This window comes from Mustelus asterias, chromosome 14 (genome assembly GCF_964213995.1).
Source record: "Mustelus asterias chromosome 14, sMusAst1.hap1.1, whole genome shotgun sequence".
Taxonomy (NCBI): domain Eukaryota; kingdom Metazoa; phylum Chordata; class Chondrichthyes; order Carcharhiniformes; family Triakidae; genus Mustelus; species Mustelus asterias.
The window spans coordinates 95,872,515-95,890,783 of NC_135814.1; the positions used below are offsets into that span (position 1 = coordinate 95,872,515).

At 50.3% G+C, this 18,269-nt stretch overlaps 1 protein-coding gene across 1 annotated transcript in view; it reads left to right on the forward strand.

Annotated features, from left to right (window-relative positions):
• LOC144503879 (ATP-dependent 6-phosphofructokinase, liver type-like) overlaps positions 1 to 15,137 on the forward strand; it is a 71,592-nt gene extending 56,455 nt beyond the window's left edge. The window contains exons 14-22 of the mRNA XM_078228906.1: positions 562 to 632; positions 1,409 to 1,496; positions 2,329 to 2,481; positions 3,901 to 4,065; positions 5,136 to 5,197; positions 9,691 to 9,802; positions 11,679 to 11,778; positions 12,266 to 12,371; positions 12,811 to 15,137. Of these exons, the coding sequence (XP_078085032.1) occupies positions 562 to 632; positions 1,409 to 1,496; positions 2,329 to 2,481; positions 3,901 to 4,065; positions 5,136 to 5,197; positions 9,691 to 9,802; positions 11,679 to 11,778; positions 12,266 to 12,371; positions 12,811 to 12,958 (1,005 nt within the window). The 3' untranslated portion in view covers positions 12,959 to 15,137. The remainder of the gene's footprint in view (positions 1 to 561; positions 633 to 1,408; positions 1,497 to 2,328; positions 2,482 to 3,900; positions 4,066 to 5,135; positions 5,198 to 9,690; positions 9,803 to 11,678; positions 11,779 to 12,265; positions 12,372 to 12,810) is intronic.
• The last annotated feature ends 3,132 nt before the right edge of the window (positions 15,138 to 18,269 follow it).

Sequence of the window (18,269 nt, forward strand, 5' to 3'; positions counted from 1 at the left end):
AGGAGACGCTGTTCAGTCTGAGTAGGTGGTGCAGCCCTCCTGTGGCATTGCTCACCGTGATGGAGGAGACGCTGTTCAGTCTGCGTAGATGGTGCAGCCCTCCTGTGGCATTGCTCACAGGGATGGAGGAGACGCTGTTCAGTCTGCGTAGGTGGTGCAGCCCTCCTGTGGCATTGCTCACCGTGATGGAGGAGACGCTGTTCAGTCTGCGTAGGTGGTGCAGCCCTCCTGTGGCATTGCTCACCGTGATGGAGGAGACGCTGTTCAGTCTGCGTAGGTGGTGCAGCCCTCCTGTGGCATTGCTCACAGTTGGAGCAGATGTAGTGAGCCCAGATGTAGTGAGCCCAGATGTAGTGCATTGGTAGCCCATCTCCCCTATGGCATTGCGCACAGCAACGGAGATGCGATGTGCAGCTCTCCTGTGGCATTGCTCTGAGTGAGGGTGTCACCAATACAGTGTAATGGGGACTGTTACAGGGTGTAAATGAGACACATGCATGAAGCATCCAGCAGGATTGTAAGGTATTTTAGCAACGTGTCCTCCTTGTCTTTTTTCTGCAGATTAAGGAAGTGAGCTGGCGTGACGTTGGAGGCTGGACGGGTCAAGGTGGCTCGCTGCTAGGCACAAAACGGTACGCAGTGTCTCAGACCCTACACACACACATTCACACTTACCCTCACACTCACACACACACACTCCTTAACAAGTATGAAGGGATGCATTGGGTAGATGTTTCCACATTTTGGAGGCCAGGGATGTAAGATAATCACTAACAAATCCAGCAATGAATTGAAGAGACAGTCTAGAACCAGGGGGCACAAATTTCAGAATAAGAGGGAAACCACTTGGGACCGAGATAAGGAGAGATCTCTTTACACAGAGGGCGGTGAATCTTGTCCAGCTAAGGAATAGCGGGTAAGGTGAAAGTGGTGGATGATGGTTTATTTATTAGTGTCACAAGTAGGCTTATGTTAACACTGCAATGAAGTTACTATGAAAATCCCTTAGTCGCCTGTTCGGGTACACTGAGGGACAATTTAGCACGGCCAATGCACCCTAACCAGCACGTCTTTGGAGTGTGGGAGGAAACCAGAGCACCTGGAGGAAACCCACGCAGACACGGGGAGAACGTGCAGACTCCGCTCAGGCAGTGACCCAGGCCGGGAATTGAACCTGGGTCCCTGGCGCTGTGAGGCAGCAGTGCTAACCACCGTGCCACCGTGCCGCCCTGGTGGGTGCGAGGGGAACGGGGGCTGGTGTGGAACATAAACGCTTGTGTGCTGTGTTTCAATTCATGTCCCTCTTCCCTGGTCCCAACAGTCCGAAGCAGCTATTTCTCAGCGCCTCTTGTATCGGCTTCACTTACGCGTCCTTCGCCCAAACTTACCTTCCTTCTTCTGTTTGCAGGACGCTCCCTGAGAAGTGCATGGAACCGCTCGTGAGACAGATCCGCAGTCATCGCATTCACGCCATCCTCATCGTCGGTGGGTTCGAGGTGAGATGCTGCATGTGTTCGTCCGAGTCGGGAGGACCCCCCCCCCCCCCCGGCACTCTGCCTTGTGGCTCTGGCCGTGCCCTGCCGGCGTTTTGGCGGGCATTTACCCACCGTCACTATAGGTTTTAGCCGTCCCTCACTCTGGCACAGCCATTGAGCTGCCGACAGGGGGTGCTGCTGAGCTCGCAGTGAGCATCGCTCGGCTTTGCCACCTGCTGACCCACACCGGTACTGCAGCCGCACAGACAAGAAATGTTAGATTTGTTTTGTATATAGAAATTCCAGATAAACTGGCAGCGTGTGCAGCTGGTGGCGTCTGCCTGGACCCTGAGGTAGAGCAGCCTGTTTGACCATGGATTTTACACTGTTGATACTCGCTGTGTGGGTGGAGATGGCTCGGATCCCCAATCCAGGGAGCAGGGTGTGTAATCTGGGCTGCCCAGTGCAGCACTGAGGTTGGTGTCTATAACATCAACCAATTAACCCGCAGATTAGGGGCTTTTTATTCTTTAAAATCCTCTCCAACTCGACATTCCGCTGGAATTAAGACCATCAGGTTTTCCTAACCTGACTGCTTCATTCTCAAGGAACTGTCAAACCTACCAACCTGTCCACAATCTCTGGACCGTTCAAATTCAAACCTTGGTGTCATCTCCACCCATCCTTTGTGAACCTCGGCTGCATCCTCCAGCACAAGGCCCAGAGCCGCCGCCGCCGCCATCTTGGTTTGTCTTCTGGCGGAGATCCGTGTGGTGGTTTCTGAGGTGACAATGGGGCCGCAGTGACCTGGGCAGGCGCCGTTCACCAGCCTGTGCTTCTCCTTCCTCGGCAGGCCTTCGTGGCAGCCCTGCAGCTGACGGAGGGGAGAGAACGATTCGAGGAGCTCTGCATCCCCATGTGCGTCATCCCGGCAACCATCAGCAACAACGTGCCGGGCACCGACTTCAGCCTCGGCTGCGACACTGCGGTCAACGCTGCCATGGAGGTAAGCGGAGGTGGGGAATGGAACGTGGGAACGGGAGGAGGACATTCAACCCGTCCTGCCCGGTGCATGGGAACAGCAGGAGGCCTGTACTGCCATCATTTATAACCTGGGATTGGAGTGATGGTGAATGAGGCCTGGGATTAGAGTGATGGTGGGGTGAGGCCTGGGATTAGAGTGATGGCGAATAAGGTTTGGGATTGGAGTGATGGTGGGGGTGAGGCCTGGGATTAGAGTGATGGCGAATGAGGTTTGGGATTGGAGTGATGGTGGGGGTGAGGCCTGGGATTAGAGTGATGGTGGGGTGAGGCCTGGGATTAGAGTGATGGCGAATGAGGCCTGGGATTAGAGTGATGGTGGAGTGAGGCCTGGGATTAGAGTGATGGTGGGGTGAGGCCTGGGATTAGAGTGATGGCGGAGTGAGGCCTGGGATTAGAGTGATGGCGGAGTGAGGCCTGGGATTAGAGTGATGGCGGAGTGAGGCCTGGGATTAGAGTGATGGCGGGGTGAGGCCTGGGATTAGAGTGATGGTGGGGTGAGGCCTGGGATTAGAGTGATGGTGGGGTGAGGCCTGGGATTAGAGTGATGGTAGGGGTGAGGCCTGGGATTAGAGTGATGATGGGGTGAGGCCTGGGATTAGAGTGATGGCGAATGAGGCCTGGGATTAGAGTGATGGGGAAATGCGGAGCAGTGATGGGGAACCTTCCCAGGATTAGAGCGACTGGGAACGAGGGCCGGGATTAGATTGATGGGGAATGAGGATCATTAATGAGATAAAGTACATAGTGGGTACGGTCTGCACCACATTTAACTACCTGCCCTGTGCAGTAGGGGGAGATCCATCCATCAGATTCCCTAATAATATCCTCTAAGGAGGATTGACTTGTCTTAGAAAACCTATCATAGGATCCCTACAATGCAGAAAGAGGCCATTCGGCCCAACAAGTCTGCACCAACTCTCCGACAGAGCATCCTACTCCAACCCTATTCTCATAACCCCATGTATTTACCCCTGTTAATCCCCCTAACCTACACATCTTGGGGCGCTAAAGCACAATTTAGCATGGCCAATCCACCTAACCTGCATATCTCTAGACTGTGGGAGGAAACTGGAGCACCCGGAGGAAACCCACGCAGACACGGGGAGAACGTGCAAACTCCACACAGACAGTGACCCGAGCCGGGAATCGAACCCAGGTCCCTGGCGCTGTGAAGCAGCAGTGCTAACCCACTGTGCCACCGTGCTCCTTCCTTTTCACTCAATGAAATCCCATTGTACCCTTCAATGGAAGAGAAGGTGAAGATTTGGCGCAGTGTTAATCGGGGAGGGGTAAGAGCTGAATCCATTCTCGCTGGGCGGGATGTCTGGGCCCCCAGGCTGATCTCTCTGAGTGTTTCCGATGTCTCTCTGTGTCTCTGCAGACCTGTGACCGCATCAAGCAGTCTGCATCAGGAACCAAGCGGCGAGTCTTCATTGTGGAGACCATGGGGGGTTACTGTGGCTACCTGGCCTCTGCCACAGCACTGGCTGTCGGGGCTGACGCCGCCTACATCTACGAAGACCCCATTAACATTCATGACTTGACGGTATGTGAGTGAGGTGCAAAGCCTGACTTGTATGGGTGGGGAGGTGGGATGGTGGGGGTGGGTCGGTGATGGGGTAAAATCATTCCTTTCGTCCTCCTGCTACAATTACTCTGTGACATAGAATCATAGATTCTACTGTGCAGAAGGAAGCCATTCGGCCCATCGAGTCTGCATCGACTACAATCCCACTCGGGCCCTATTCCTGTATTCCCTCATATCTACCCTGCTAATTCCCTGACACTAAGGGGCAATTTTAGCATGGCCAATCAACCTAACCCACACATCTTTGCACTGTGGGAGGAAACCGGAGCACCCGGAGGAAACCCACGCAGACACGGGGAGAACGTGCAGACTCCAGACAGACAGTGACCCGAGGCCGGAATCGAACCCGGGTCCCTGGCGCTGTGAGGCAGCAGTGCTAACCACTGTGCCGCCGCTCCTGAGGATGATTACAGACCCAGGGCTACAGTTCTCCCGCCCTCGACACAAACCGAGTGGCAGTGTGTGACTGGAATGCTATTCAACTGCACGGGGCATCACATCCCACCCAACATCAGCACTTGGGTCTTTTCATCAGGCAGTCAGTGGATTGCGAATGAGGCAAAACCCCACGGGGTGGTTTCCTCTTCTATCCAGCCCCAGTGGCAAATTGTAGTTACCTTCCAATGTCATGCCTGTAGTGGCCCTTTGAAAGAGCGACCCGGTTAATCCCACTCACCGTGGTCTTTCCTCATCACATTGGAAATTGTTCCCTTTTTGTCTATACATTCCATTCCTTATGAAAGTTGCTGTCGAATCTGTTTCCATCCAACCCTTCAGGCAGCACATTCCAGATCCAAACAACTCGTTGCTCCGCCCTCTGCCTAATCCACCAACGATATTAAGCCTGTAAGTCCGTGCCCTCTGTTACGAACCCTCCTGCTAGCGGAAAGAGTTGGTCCCGAGCTAGTCTGTTAAAACCCCGTCAGTCTCCTGTTGTTCTCCCCTCCGGGCCGTGCCTTCAGGGAGGAGGATCTGTTGGAACAGCTCGCATTCCCGCCTCCTCACTCTCTGACGCTTTTGTACCGCAGGCCAACGTGGAGCATCTGACCGGGAAGATGAAGACGACAATCCAGAGGGGGCTCGTGTTGAGGTAGGATCTCGTTGGTAAAACCGCGACATGGTGGCACAGTGGTTAGCACTGCTGCCTCACAGCGCCAGGGACCCGGGTTCAATTCCGGCCTTGGGTGGCTGTCTGTGCGGAGTCTGCACGTTCTCCCCGTGTCCGCACGTTCTCCCCGTGTCCGCGTGGGTTTCCTCCGGATGCTCCGGTTTCCTCCCACAGTCCAAAGATGTGCGGGTTAAGTGGATTGGCCATGATAAATTGACCTTAGTGTCAGGGGGACCAGCAGGGTAAATATGTGGGGTTATGAGAATAGGGCCTGGGTGGGACTGTGGTCAGTACAGACTTGATGGGCCGAATGGCCTTCTTCTGCACTGTAGGGATTCTATGATTTCCATAAGATACGGGATGATGCTTCTCTGCTGCCATTGACGCTCAGTTGGTAGCTGTCACCTCTGAGTCAAGGGAGTCGCGGGTTCAAATCCCACTCCAGCGACTTGGTCACAATATCTAGGCTGAGAGAGTGTTGCACTCTCCGAGGTCATTCAGATAAGAGGAGATTTTAATCTTTATATAGATCGGACGAATCGAATTGGTAAAAGTAGCTTGAAGGAAAGTTCATCAGCTGTTTTTGGGACAGTTTCTTGGAACAAAACACTTTGGGACCAACCAAGGAACAGCTTATTTTTAAACCTAGTAATGAGACAGAATTAATTAATGGCCCCACAGTAAAGCATCCTTTAAATAAGAGCGATCGTACCTTAGTAGAATTTCAATTCAGTTTCAAGGTGAGAAGTGTGGGTCTGAAACCAGTGAGGAACATTTGAGGAGATATTTCAGAACTTTCAACAAAGATCTATTCCATTGAGAAAGAAAGACACCACAAGAAGGATTCACCATCTGTGGCTAACTAAAGAAGTTAAGAATGATATCAAATTGAATAAAGTGATGTATAATGATGCAAAGATAAGTCGTAGCTCAGGAACATTTTAGAAACCAATGAACAACGACTAAAAAATAATGAGGGAGAAATTGGAGTATGAGAAGCAAAGCAGACAGTAAAAGCTTTGCAAGTATATAAAAAGGAAGAGAGTAGCTAAAGTAAATGTTGGTTCTTAGAGGATGAACTGGGGAATTAATAATGGGACCCAAGGAAATGGCAGAAATTCTGAACAAGTATTTTACATCTGTATTCAAAGCAGAAGGCCCATAAAGCGTCCCAGGAATAGTAGGGGAGGCAAAAGGAGGGGCGGAACTTGAAACAATCTCAATCACAAGAGAAGATATGCTAGGAGAACTAATGAGGCTAAAGGCTGACAGGTTCCCTGGACCAGATGGCCTGCATCTTAAGATCTTAAAGGAAGTGGCTGTAGAGATAGTGAAGGCATTGGTTATAATCTTCCAAGATTTCCCAGATTCTATGAGGACTCAACAAATTGGAAACCGCAAATGTAACAAAACTATTTCAAGAAAGCGGGGGAGGGAAGACAGAAAGCAGGAAAGTATAGGTCACTTAGATGTCTGTCATTGGGAAAATGATTAAGGAAGTCGTACCAAGAAGATCATAATAGAATTGAGCAGAGTCAACATGGTTTTGTGAATTTTGTTTGTCTAATTTATTAGAGTTCTTTGAGGATGTAACAAGCAGGGTGGATAAAGGAGAACCGGTAGATGTAATGTATTTGGATTTCTAAAAAACATTCGAAAAATGCCGCATAAAAGGTTACTGTGTAGGATAAAAGCTGATGATGATATATTAGCATGGAGAGAGGATTGGCTAACTAACAGGAGTCAGGATAAATGGGTCAAATTTCAGGTTGTAAATAGTGGGAGTGCCTCACAGGGATCCGTGCTGCTGCCTCAGCTATTTATAACGATTTGCCTGTAGGAACCGACAACTCTGACCAAATTTGCTGATGTTACAAAGATCAGTAGGAAAGCAAGTTGTGAGGAGGATACAGGTAAGTGGTACAGGCGAGTGGGCAAGTAATTGGCAGATGGAGTATAATGTGGAAAAATATGAGATTGTCCACTTTGGCGGGAAAAATATTAAGGCAGGGTATTACTTAAATGGAGAGCGGGATTGCCGAACCCTGCAGTAGAGAGATCCGGGTGTCCTCGTGCATGAATCACAAAAGGGTAACGCACGGATGCAGCGAGTAATTTGGGAGAAAAAGGGAATGTTGGTCTTTGTGGAGTAAAAAAGTAGGGAAGTCTTGCAACAGCTGTACAGGTGATACCACATCTGGAGTTGTGTGTACAGACTTGTTCTCCTTAAGGAAGGATGTACTTGCATTGGAAACCGTTTGACAAAGGATCGTTAGTCTGAATCCTGGGATGAAGGGGTTTTCTTAGGAGAAAAGGCTGAGCAGGTTGGGCTTGTATCCGCTGGAGTTTAGAAACATGAGGGGCGATCTTATTGAAACATGTAAGATTCTGAGGGGGGTGTAGAATTGGGCACGGTTTAAAAACTGGAGGTCTCCCATTGAAGGTGTTGACGGGGAGGAATTCCTTCTCGGGATTGTCAGTGTCAGGAGTTCTCTTCCTCGGAGCAGTGGAAGCTGGATCGTTGAACACATTCAGGGCTGAGTTAGATAGATTTTTGATCACGCGGGATCTGGAGTGGAGGTAAGACCACAGTCAGATCAGCTGTGATCGTATCGAATGTTGGAACCAGCTTGGTGGGCTGAAAGCTTGTATTTCTTTTGAGCAGCAAATGGCGCAGTGGTTAACACTCTGCCTCACAGCGCCAGGGACCCGGGTTCGACTCCCAGCTTGGGTCACTGTCTGTGTGGAGTTTGCACGTTCTCACCGTGTCTGCGTGGGTTTCCTCCGGGTGCTCCGGTTTCCTCCCACAGTCCAGAGTTGTGCAGGTTAGGTGGATTGGCCATGCTAAATTGCCCTTTAGAGTCAGGGGGATTAGCAGGATAAATATGTGGCATTACAGGGATAGGGCCTGGGTGGGATTATGGCCGGTGCAGGCACGATGGGGTCAAATGGCCTCCTTCTGTAGGGATTCTCTGATTATGATCCTATTTTGAACCGAGGTCCTGTCTGCCTTCTTAGGTGGATGAGAAAGATCCCAGTCTTGCTGCTAAGCCTGATTTCCACATTAGAATCAGTAATGGTGTGGCTGCACCTCAGGCTCCAGTGGCGCCGTTCTCCAGCTAGCCACTAGAAGGTGCTTGTGAGCTGCCAAGGAGTTGGGTGCTCCCCTCTGGTTAATGAAGTCTTTCGCTGGAATTCTACCACCTCGGGCAGGAATTTCTGGTCTTGCTCAAGCGAGGCCATAAATTCCCGCCCACAGTGTCTGTTCCACCTCGGGAGTGACTCACCACGGGGGGGTTTCAACGTGGGCCTTTTATTTTCTCTTAAATAGGATCGTGCTGCATCTCTCTCTTCCTATTTAGTGATGGGCGCTTTCTGTTTTTAGCCCTTGAGATGGAAGGACAGAGTTCCCAGGGACTGGGCTGCTCTAGTCATTCCCATAGACTGCTCCCTAAGACACAGTTACAGGTCTTCTCTCGAAGCTGTTTTCCACCAGGAGACCTTGTCACCGGCAGTATTCCGGTTCAGGCAAGAGATGTCCAGCCTCCTGTCTTCATTCACCCGTCCGCACTCCTGTCTTCGTCAACAAGCTCTCCTGGGCTTCAGAAGCTTCTCCCATTGGCTGAAGTGGACCCAGTTTTCTTGTCACGCTTGCGGCCCGCCACACACCCCTCCCCTTCCCAAATTGAGATCAATTAATTCAGCACCGACCAGCAATTCGACCAGGCGTCCTGTCTAAATGCTTCAGCACAGCTTCCCAACTCGAGTCTCACACACCCAAGATCCTTGGACATTTACTGGCACTGTGAGACTTGTGAGACTTCTTTCTGTGCTTATCCCAGTCCAACGCCGGCATTTCCACATCACATTTACTGGCAGCAGAGATGGAAGACAGTTCCATTCATCAACATGAAGAGGCTGGACAGTCAACTGGAGGCTGGACAGTCAACTGGGAGCTGGGCCCAGGGATTATCCAGCCAGCGCACTGGGCCCAGGATTTCCAGAGCCAGTGCTCCAGCACACTGGCCCCAGGGATTCTCCAGCTAGTGCTCCAGTGCACTGGGCCCAGGGATTCTCCAGTCAGTGCTCCAGTGCACTGGGCCCAGGGATTCTCCAGCCAGTGCTCCAGTGCACTGGGCCCAGGATTTCCCCAGCCAGTGCTCCAGTGCTCTGGGCCCGGGGATTCCCCAGCCAGTGCTGCAGTGCACTGGGCCCAGGGATTCTCCAGCCAGTGCTCCAGTGCACTGGGCCCGGGGATTACTCAGTTAATTGCCTCCCAGTGAATTGCCAATCTTAGTTTTGGGGGTGAGGAGAGGGGGATGAATTAGGCAGAGAGGGGAGAGAAGGAGGAGGGAGTTCCCTCACCAGAGGACTGCTTTGGGAGGAATAGATGAGATTTGGGAGACTGTTAGTCGGCATATTTCCATAAAATTTGAGGTAAAGTTTATTTCTTTTTTTCCCCCCCTTTCCTCTAGAAATGAGAAATGCCACCAGTATTACACCACTGAGTTCCTGTACAACCTGTACTCTGCTGAGGGGAAGGGTGTGTTTGACTGTCGAACCAATGTGCTAGGCCATATGCAGCAGGTGAGAGACGCTCAGGGCCCAGACTTGGGGGCCACAGGTAAAGGTTCAACCAGGGTGCAACACAAAGGTGCATTCTGGGAGACTTCAGTCACCTGACTAAACACTCAGATCCCGATCGTTCCTGTTCCTGATCCTGATCATTCCCGATCCTGTTCCCGATCCCAAGTGTTCCCGATCCTGATCATTCCCGATTGTTCCTGATCCTGATCGATCTCAATCCCGATCGTTCCCGATCCCAATTGTTCCCGATCCTGATCATTCCCGATTTGTTCCTGATCCTGATCGTTCCCGATCCCGATTGTCCTCGATCCCGGATCCCGATCCTGGTTGTTCTCGATCCCGGAAGGGAGCTCACAGGCCTGTTACCGAGCGGCATTACTGGACCGCCCCTGGTTGTAGAGGCCTGGCTGATCTTCAGAATTCCCAGAGTGGTGTCCAGGTACAATACCTGTCCATTGGGAGCAGGAAGTTGTTGACAGGCAGCTGTCCTGGGAGAGGGTGGTGAGGGTGTCTGAGGGCAATGGGGGTGCTTTATGGGATTTTCCAGCAAATTCCAGAGAGCCCGCTGACTGCATTGGACGCTGCTGGAACGGTGCAATGCCAGTGCACCAGGAATTGTGACAGATTCTTTAACTGAGCTGGTTCCTTCTGCCTGGTCCGCTCCGGTCACTGTGACTCTCTGCAGGGCAGCAGGTTAACATCACGTCACAGTGCCAGTGTCACTGCCTTCAATAGACCCCTGCCTGCTTCTATCGGGATCTTCCTCCACTGTCTGAAGCAGTAATGTTACGGTGGCTGGGAATGCTGCAGGTTGGGGAAGGTGGTGGTAATGCCACTGGAATGGTAATCCAGAGGCCCAGGCTAATGCTCGGGGAACATGGGTTCAAACCCCACAACGGCAGCTGGGGGAATTTAAATTCAATTAATAAAATCTGTGATTAATGTCTCTGTAATCATACAATCCCTGACAGTGCAGAAGGAGGCCTAGCAAATCTGCACCGACTTCCCAACATCTTAACCAACCACACCCTATCCCTGTAACGCCTGCACATTTACCATGGCTTATCCCCCGAACCTACACTTCTTTGGGACACTAAGGGACAATTTAGCATAGCCGGAGCACCTAATGCACATCTTCGGACTGTGGGAGGAAACCGGAGAACCCGGAGGAAACCCACGCAGACACGGGGAGAACGTGCAAACTCCACACAGACAGTGACCCGAGCCGGGAATCGAACCCGGGTTCCTGGCGCTGTGAGTCAGCAATGCTAATACTTGCCAAATAATGAGTTATAAACAATGCTTAATCATTGATATATTAATGGAACTCTGATCAACTTCAAATGGTAAAAACAAAAGAAATATTGACGCTTTGGACACAGAGGGAGCGCGCGGCTCTCACAGTCAATGTTCTGAGCAATCAGTACGCACCTCACTTCACTTCCCCTCGCTTTACGGGCGAATCACTTCAGTCACACTGATAGGAAAGAAACAACAGGGACGGAAACCAGCAGAATTTGGCTAACCCTGTGCATGGGCAACAAAATGTCTCGTGGGCAACATTCAAAACCCACAGAGGGGCCACAGGTTACCCACCACTGGGCTAGATCCACTGCGATTGAAATGGCTGAGCAAGTTCTCTCGGTTCAAGGGCAGTGAGGGGTGGGCATCAAATAGTGGCCCTGCCCAGGACCCCTTATTCTGCACAAGCGGGTGAATAGAGATGGGCTTGGGTTATTCTCAGAGTTGCAGTGCTTGTGGGAGTGGTCTGGGGAGGAGTTACAATCGAGGTGTCTCCTCAGGTTGGCGGTTCATCCCTTTCGAATCTCCTCATTCACAAACCACTCCGTTCACTTCCTTCCCACTCTGTCTCCAGGGCGGTGCGCCAACACCATTCGACAGGAACTTTGGGACCAAGCTGGGCGTGAAGGCCGTTCAGTGGCTGACGGAGAAGCTTCTGGAATCCTACAGGAAAGGTACGCTGTAGGAGCTGAGAGCGGAACCGGGAACCTCAAACGGGGTGGTCAGCAAAGCAAGGGAGAGTTGTCCCGAGTGGATCTGAATCCAAACCTGTCGCAATGCCATTGAGGAGTGGGAGTCACTGGGCCAGTGGGGAAGGAGGAAGACTGCCTTCGCAAACAGGGAGGGATCAAACTGAAGAATTGAGAGAGCGGGGGCACCAAGCAAGGAAAGCCCCCCCCGAAGCGTTGAGGGAGTTGTGAGAAGTCCCTGATCGTGTTGACGCTGGGAGTAGTGTTAGCTTTGACTAGCCCACTCAATTTGGAAAGTGTTCCTTTCAGACTCTCTGAGCAGTGCATTGATCTCTGGTCCCAATAAAGAAAAGAGGAGGGGGGCATTACCAGCTACATTCATTACGGCAGAAGCCTGGGGTTGCAGTGCTTTCATCAGGGTGCCCACCGTAATCGGCCTTTCTGTGTAACCGAGTTGCCTTTTCTTGGACAGGGCAAGTCTTTGCCAACTCTCCTGAGACGGCCTGTGTCCTGGGAATGAACCGGAAGGCACTGGTTTTCCGACCTGTTACTGATCTGAAGGCAGAAACCGACTTTGAGTAAGTATGGGAATAAAAAAATATCTGGAATTAAGAATCTACTGATGACCGTGAAACCATCATTGATTGTTGGAAAAACCCATCTGGTTCACTAATGTCCTTCAGGGAAGGAAATCTGCCGTCCTTACCTGGTCTGGCCTACATGAGACTCCAGAGCCACAGCAATGTGGTTGACTCTCAACTGCCCTCCAAGAGCAACTAGGGATGGGAATAAATGCTGACCCAGCCAGCGACGCCCATGTCCCACGAATGAATTTTAAAAAGATAAAAGGATTATTGTAGAACGGTGCTGATGGATGGAGGTGGGAGTTAGGGAGATTGGTGGAGATCAGGGTGTGAATCTTTTGAAATATTTCATTCAACTCATTGGGGCTGGAGTTTGTCCTGTGTGATGTTACCGCCGAGGTTTAACGCTTTTAATTCTCTCGGTGTGTGACAGGCATCGGATGCCCAAGGAGCAGTGGTGGCTGAGAGTAAGGCCCCTGCTGAAGATGTTAGCCAAGTACCAGACTCACTTTGACAACTACATCACCGGCAAGATCGAGCACGTCAACAGGCGGAGTCTGAGCGTCGAGTCTGGCTTCTGAGGCCAAGTGGACGCTGGCAGCCATCTTGGGTCTGTCTCCCTGTCGCTGCGTTTTAACCCCGTTAGCATGAAACGATGGTGAATTAGAGTAAAACAGCTTGCATTCGTATAGCACCTGTAATGTAGAACATCCCAAGGTGCATCACAAGGGCGCGATTGGACAGTACAGGAGCTTTACACACAAGGTGGCTATATTCTCGATACACGTGGGTCATATGCCAGATCTAATCCCCGAGGAGGAAGTATCGTCAATCCCCTCCGACACATATATCCTTCCCTACCCCCCCCCCCCCCCCCCCGCGGGTCCTCTACCTTGTGTCCCTCTCTCTTCAAATATCCCTTCCAAGAGCTACTTGCGGCTGCAAGCTGGATTCTTTATCTCCACTCTGAATCCCTCTCTTACTCCCTCCCTTTCCTCTCTTTTGCAACCAGTCTTTCTCCTGCTGCTTCTCTCTCTCTCTCTCTCTCTTTCCCAACCTTACCCCATCCCCCCAGCTCTCACCTTTCCACGCTGCTACAGAAACAAAAGGAATTTTGTACCCGGGATAACACCCGGTATCCTGTGCTACATTTTTGGATATCGCAGTCCCTCAATATTGTTTCAGACGGTGCTTTTTTTTAAATTTTGGGTCGCTTGACTTATCTACAGGGTGCAAAAACACCCCCTCCCCACACAGCACACCCATCCCTGAGTCTGCTCAAACAAAAGAGAGAGGGATGGGCCCACAGCAGTACTCTCTTTCTGTGGGAAGGGAAGATCTGTCACAACTCACCTGGACAAATGAACTTGAAATACGTGACTGAGAATTAATAGGAGGAAATACTGGGAAGTTCTATCCATGGATGCCACAGTTGATGCCCTTCAAGTTTACCCTAATAGGAACAGTAACTAACTGGGAAACGCACCCCCACCCTCCCCTTCCCAATCTGTCATAGAAAATTCAAAGGCTCACGCTGAGATAGCCACCTCTCCACCTCTAAATGCAGCAAGTGTCTCCCTGTATATATTCGCATACTTTGCGTTCTGTAGCACTGATGTTGACCACCTAAGCCGAGTCAACCACCTCAACCCATTTTGGCTGTGCTTAACTACACCTTAACTGTTAGATTAGCTGCTGAAAGAAAGCCCTTTGAGAACACTGTTGGCACTTTGCACATTTGGGGATGATGTCCCACAGAAATGAACCAAGATAGTCACCTTGACTGCAACGAAGGCCTTGGAGTTTGGAAAAGTTCAATCCAGGCCCTTCGCCTACAGGAAGTAGTGAGCCTGTATTTAATGGCAGATGGTTATTCAAGATCCTTTTAACATTGAAAGGATTTTGTGTTTTTTGAAAAAAAGGTTAAAGGAGCTCTCTTCAAATAGTGTCGACAACCTATTTACAGAGGACAGTTCCTCAGCTCTCATTCTCACCAAATCCCCATTATTTATGTCCATGGAAATGGAAGCTCGCCCAACGCTCATCTAAGGATGACATTGCTCCTTGAAATATTACAGCAGTATTCTACAATCATGTAAACCACTCCAGCAAATCACCTGAACCGGTAAATCTCTGTGATACTCCCCCTTACAGAGGGGGGGTAAGACGAACTCTCGTGACCATGCAATCAAGGCCACGTGGCCCAGTGGGCGAGTTAGCGCGTGGCCCTTTCAGGCCAAATTAGAGCCTCCTTCGCTAGCTGGTAAAGGGCATTCCTCCGGCCAGCGGGCATTCCTCCGGCCAGCGGGCATTCCTCCGGCCAGCGGGCATTCCTCCGGCCAGGGGACATTCCTCTGGCCGGGGGCATTCCTCCAGCCAGTGGGCACAAAGCCAGCGTGGCACAGGATGACTGACATGGGGAAATGCCTGAATGGTGCATCAGAGAGCTCTCTCCTGATATTGGGTCTGGAACCAGACTTTACTGTAGATCTGGAAGGGTTTCAGAGCAGCCACAGGGCATTGAAAAGATCTACCTGCCAAGTTATATATACAATCAAATGGTTTAAAATTTCCAATAAGTAGTAAATAAACCTGGCTTTTAAACACAGAGAGAAAGCTTTTACTGGCGATTAATGTGCAAGTACGGCAATGTTTCTGTGGACTGTGTGTACATAAAACTGTTTATGGTGTACTGACAATGGATTGTGACCTGAATAGATTATATTGTGTCTCGTAATTAAATTTGTATTGTGCAATGGCTTTTGTCTGTGGGCCTGTTGATTGTTAGAATATCCCCTTTTCCTACCCTCCCCCAATGTGAGGACACCCCAGTGCCCGGGTAGCTGGCAAGAGGGAGCATGAGAAGGGGACAGCAAACATTTACCGAACATGCTACTCACATTGGCCATGATAAATTGCCTCTTTATTAAGGGGATTATCAGGGTAATTACATGGGGTTAGGGCCTGTGTGGGTCAGTGCAGACTCGATGGGCTGAATGGCCTCCTTCTGCACTGTAGGGATTCTATAATTCTATGAATATTGTCCAGGACAGTGGGAACAGCTTTCCTGCTCTTCCTTTTTTAGGAACATCCACCTGACAGTGCAGACAAGATCTCCCTGCAACTCCTCCTCTTCAAGTCAGCACCTCCTCAATACTGCATCGGAGCGTTGGGCCGTCATTCTGTGCTCAAGCCTCAGACTAGAGACTTGAACCTGTGGCCTTCTGGCTCAGAGACAAGAGTGTTGCCACAGTCAGGAGAAAGCAACCTGAAAGGAAGGAAACGGCCTCAGGAGACGAGAGCCGAGGGAGACTTTGGACAGGTTGAAACAGGAGTTCCCCCCCAGCCCCCTGTTTCAGACAAGAGGGCGGAACCGATTCTGGAACACATTTAGTTGTTTAAGTATTAGTGTCACAAGTAGGCTTACATTAACACCGCAATGAAGTTACTGAAAATCCCCTGGTTGCCACACTCCGGCGCCTGTCTGGGTACACTGAGGGAGAGCTTAGCACGGCCAATCCACCTAACCTACACACCTTTGGACTGTGGGAGGAAACCGGAGCACCCGGAGGAAACCCACGCAGACACGGGGAGAATGTGCAAACTCCACACAGACAGTGACCCGAGCCGGGAATCGAACCCGGGTCCCTGGCGCTGCGAGGCAGTCGTGCTAACCACTGTGCCACCGTGTTGACAGGTTAAGGCTTCCGAACTTCTATCAGAGATCTGGTGCATGACCTCCACGCCCCAGTCTGATAAATGTTGAAATGGGGGCAATGTGGGCAATCAAAGAGGGAACGGGAGAGGAAAGGATACAGCGTCCTGCATTGACATAGTGCCTCTGACATCCTTAAACCATGCTTCAGAGGAGGATCGTCATTTAAACTGAACCCCATGAGGAGCCATTAGGATTGATCGAAGGCTTGTTCAAAGAGGTAGGTTTGAAGGAGAGAAAAGTGGAGGAATTCAAGGAGAGAATTCCAGAGATTGACCATCCAATCCTCGACCAGTTTGTCATCAATGTTTGTGCAGGCGGAATGTCAAATGCCTAATTGGAGGAATGCAGAGCCTATGTTGGGTTGAGGGGGATTAAGACTGGGGAGGGGAAAGTCATGATGTGGAGATGCCGGCATTGGACTGGGGTAAGCACAGTAAGAAGTCTCACAACACCAGGTTAAAGTCCAACAGGTTTATTTGGTAGCAAATACCATAAGCTTTCGGAGCGCTGCTCCTTCGTCAGATGGAGTGGTCTCTGTATATTGTACGAGGGGAAAGTCCACAGAGATTCGAGCAGGAGGACAAGAACTGTAAGAAAAGGTGTTGGTGAAGCGGGAGCCAACACGGGTCAGAGGGCACCGGGGCGGTGGGTGGGCAAGGCTCGGTCCGAGTTGGGATGTGGGCAGTAGTTTTGGATGAGCTAATGCTGAGGGGAGAAGGAAGAAACTTCAAAAGGTCGTGAACGTAGCCCAATCTATCAACAAACCAGCCCCCCAAAAGTCTGAGATCACGTACCAACCGACTCAAGAACAGCTTCTTCCCTGCTGCCATCAGACTTTTGAATGGACCTACCTCGCACTAAGTTGAGCTTTCTCTACACCTTAGCTATGACTGTAACACTGCATTCTTCCTTCTCTATGAATGGTATGCTTTGCCTGTATAGCGTGCAAGAAACTACTTTTCACTGTATGTTAATACATGTGACAATAAATCAAAGATGGTTGATGGTGGGGAAGAGGAGTGGGGGGAGGGGCAGTTGGGGAGAGGGGTGGTAGGGTTGGAGAGAGGAGGGGGAGAGGGGTGGTGGCGTCATCCAGGAGAGCATTGGAATCGTCACGCCTGGAAGGAATAATATCATGGCTGAGGATTTCAGCAGCAGATAGGCTGAGGCAAGAGTGGAGAATGAACGATGTCAGAGAACGCAACCATTATTGTCCTTTTCTATCGCTTGCACTGGTTAAATCTGAACGAGTAAGAACATTCCAAGTGTAAGTGCCCACGTGAAGTCTTAATCTGGTGCATCAGAGTTCAAACGCACCAGCTGAGTGTTCGAACAGAGTTGTTCAGGGAACATGGTCAGTGGTCACAGTATATTGTTAAAACACAGAGGTTAATCTGTACCTCGCTTCGTAATCTGTTAAAGTGTTTGGGAAGGTATTAACTGTTCTTCAGTAACATTTAGAGGGTCATTAACAGAAAGACCTGACACTCAACTTTAAGTAAATAATTAACAAGTCATTTATTTAATCAACCAGGAACTTCAACTAAACAAGGAACATATCAATTAAAGTAAGGTTTGATTGGAATGCTGTTCAAATAAATACAAGGATCATTCATTACCAAAAAAATACCAACACCAACTTAGTCACTCAAAAAAGATGTACACAGGTTTTGTGGCTTTGAAAAACCCTTTAAAGTTTTTTTAAAAGTTTATTTATTAGTCACAAGTAAGGCTTACATTAACACTGCAATGAAATTACTGTGAAATCCCCCTAGTCGCCACATCCAGCACCTGTTCGCGTCAATGCACCGAACCAGCACGTCTTTCAAATTGTGGGAGGAAACCGGAGCACCCGGAGGAAACCAACGCAATCACGGACCCAAGCTGGGAATCGAACCTGGGTCCCTGGCGCTGTGAGGCAGCAGTGCTAACCCTTTCGGAGTTCTTTTGTCGAAGTTGATATTGGTAAATTCTTTCTGATTTGGTACCTTCTGGTAGATAGAGTTCTCCTGACAGGTGTTTCTTTGTCTGGTAGAAAACCGCTCTTGCCCTCTCCAAGTCTTGAGAGGTGGCAGCTTTACGGTTCATCTTCACTGAACTAGCTAACTGAACTCGAGGCAGCTAAACTGAACTCGCGAACTGAACTCAGGGCAGGTAGTTGAGTTCCTCTTTTT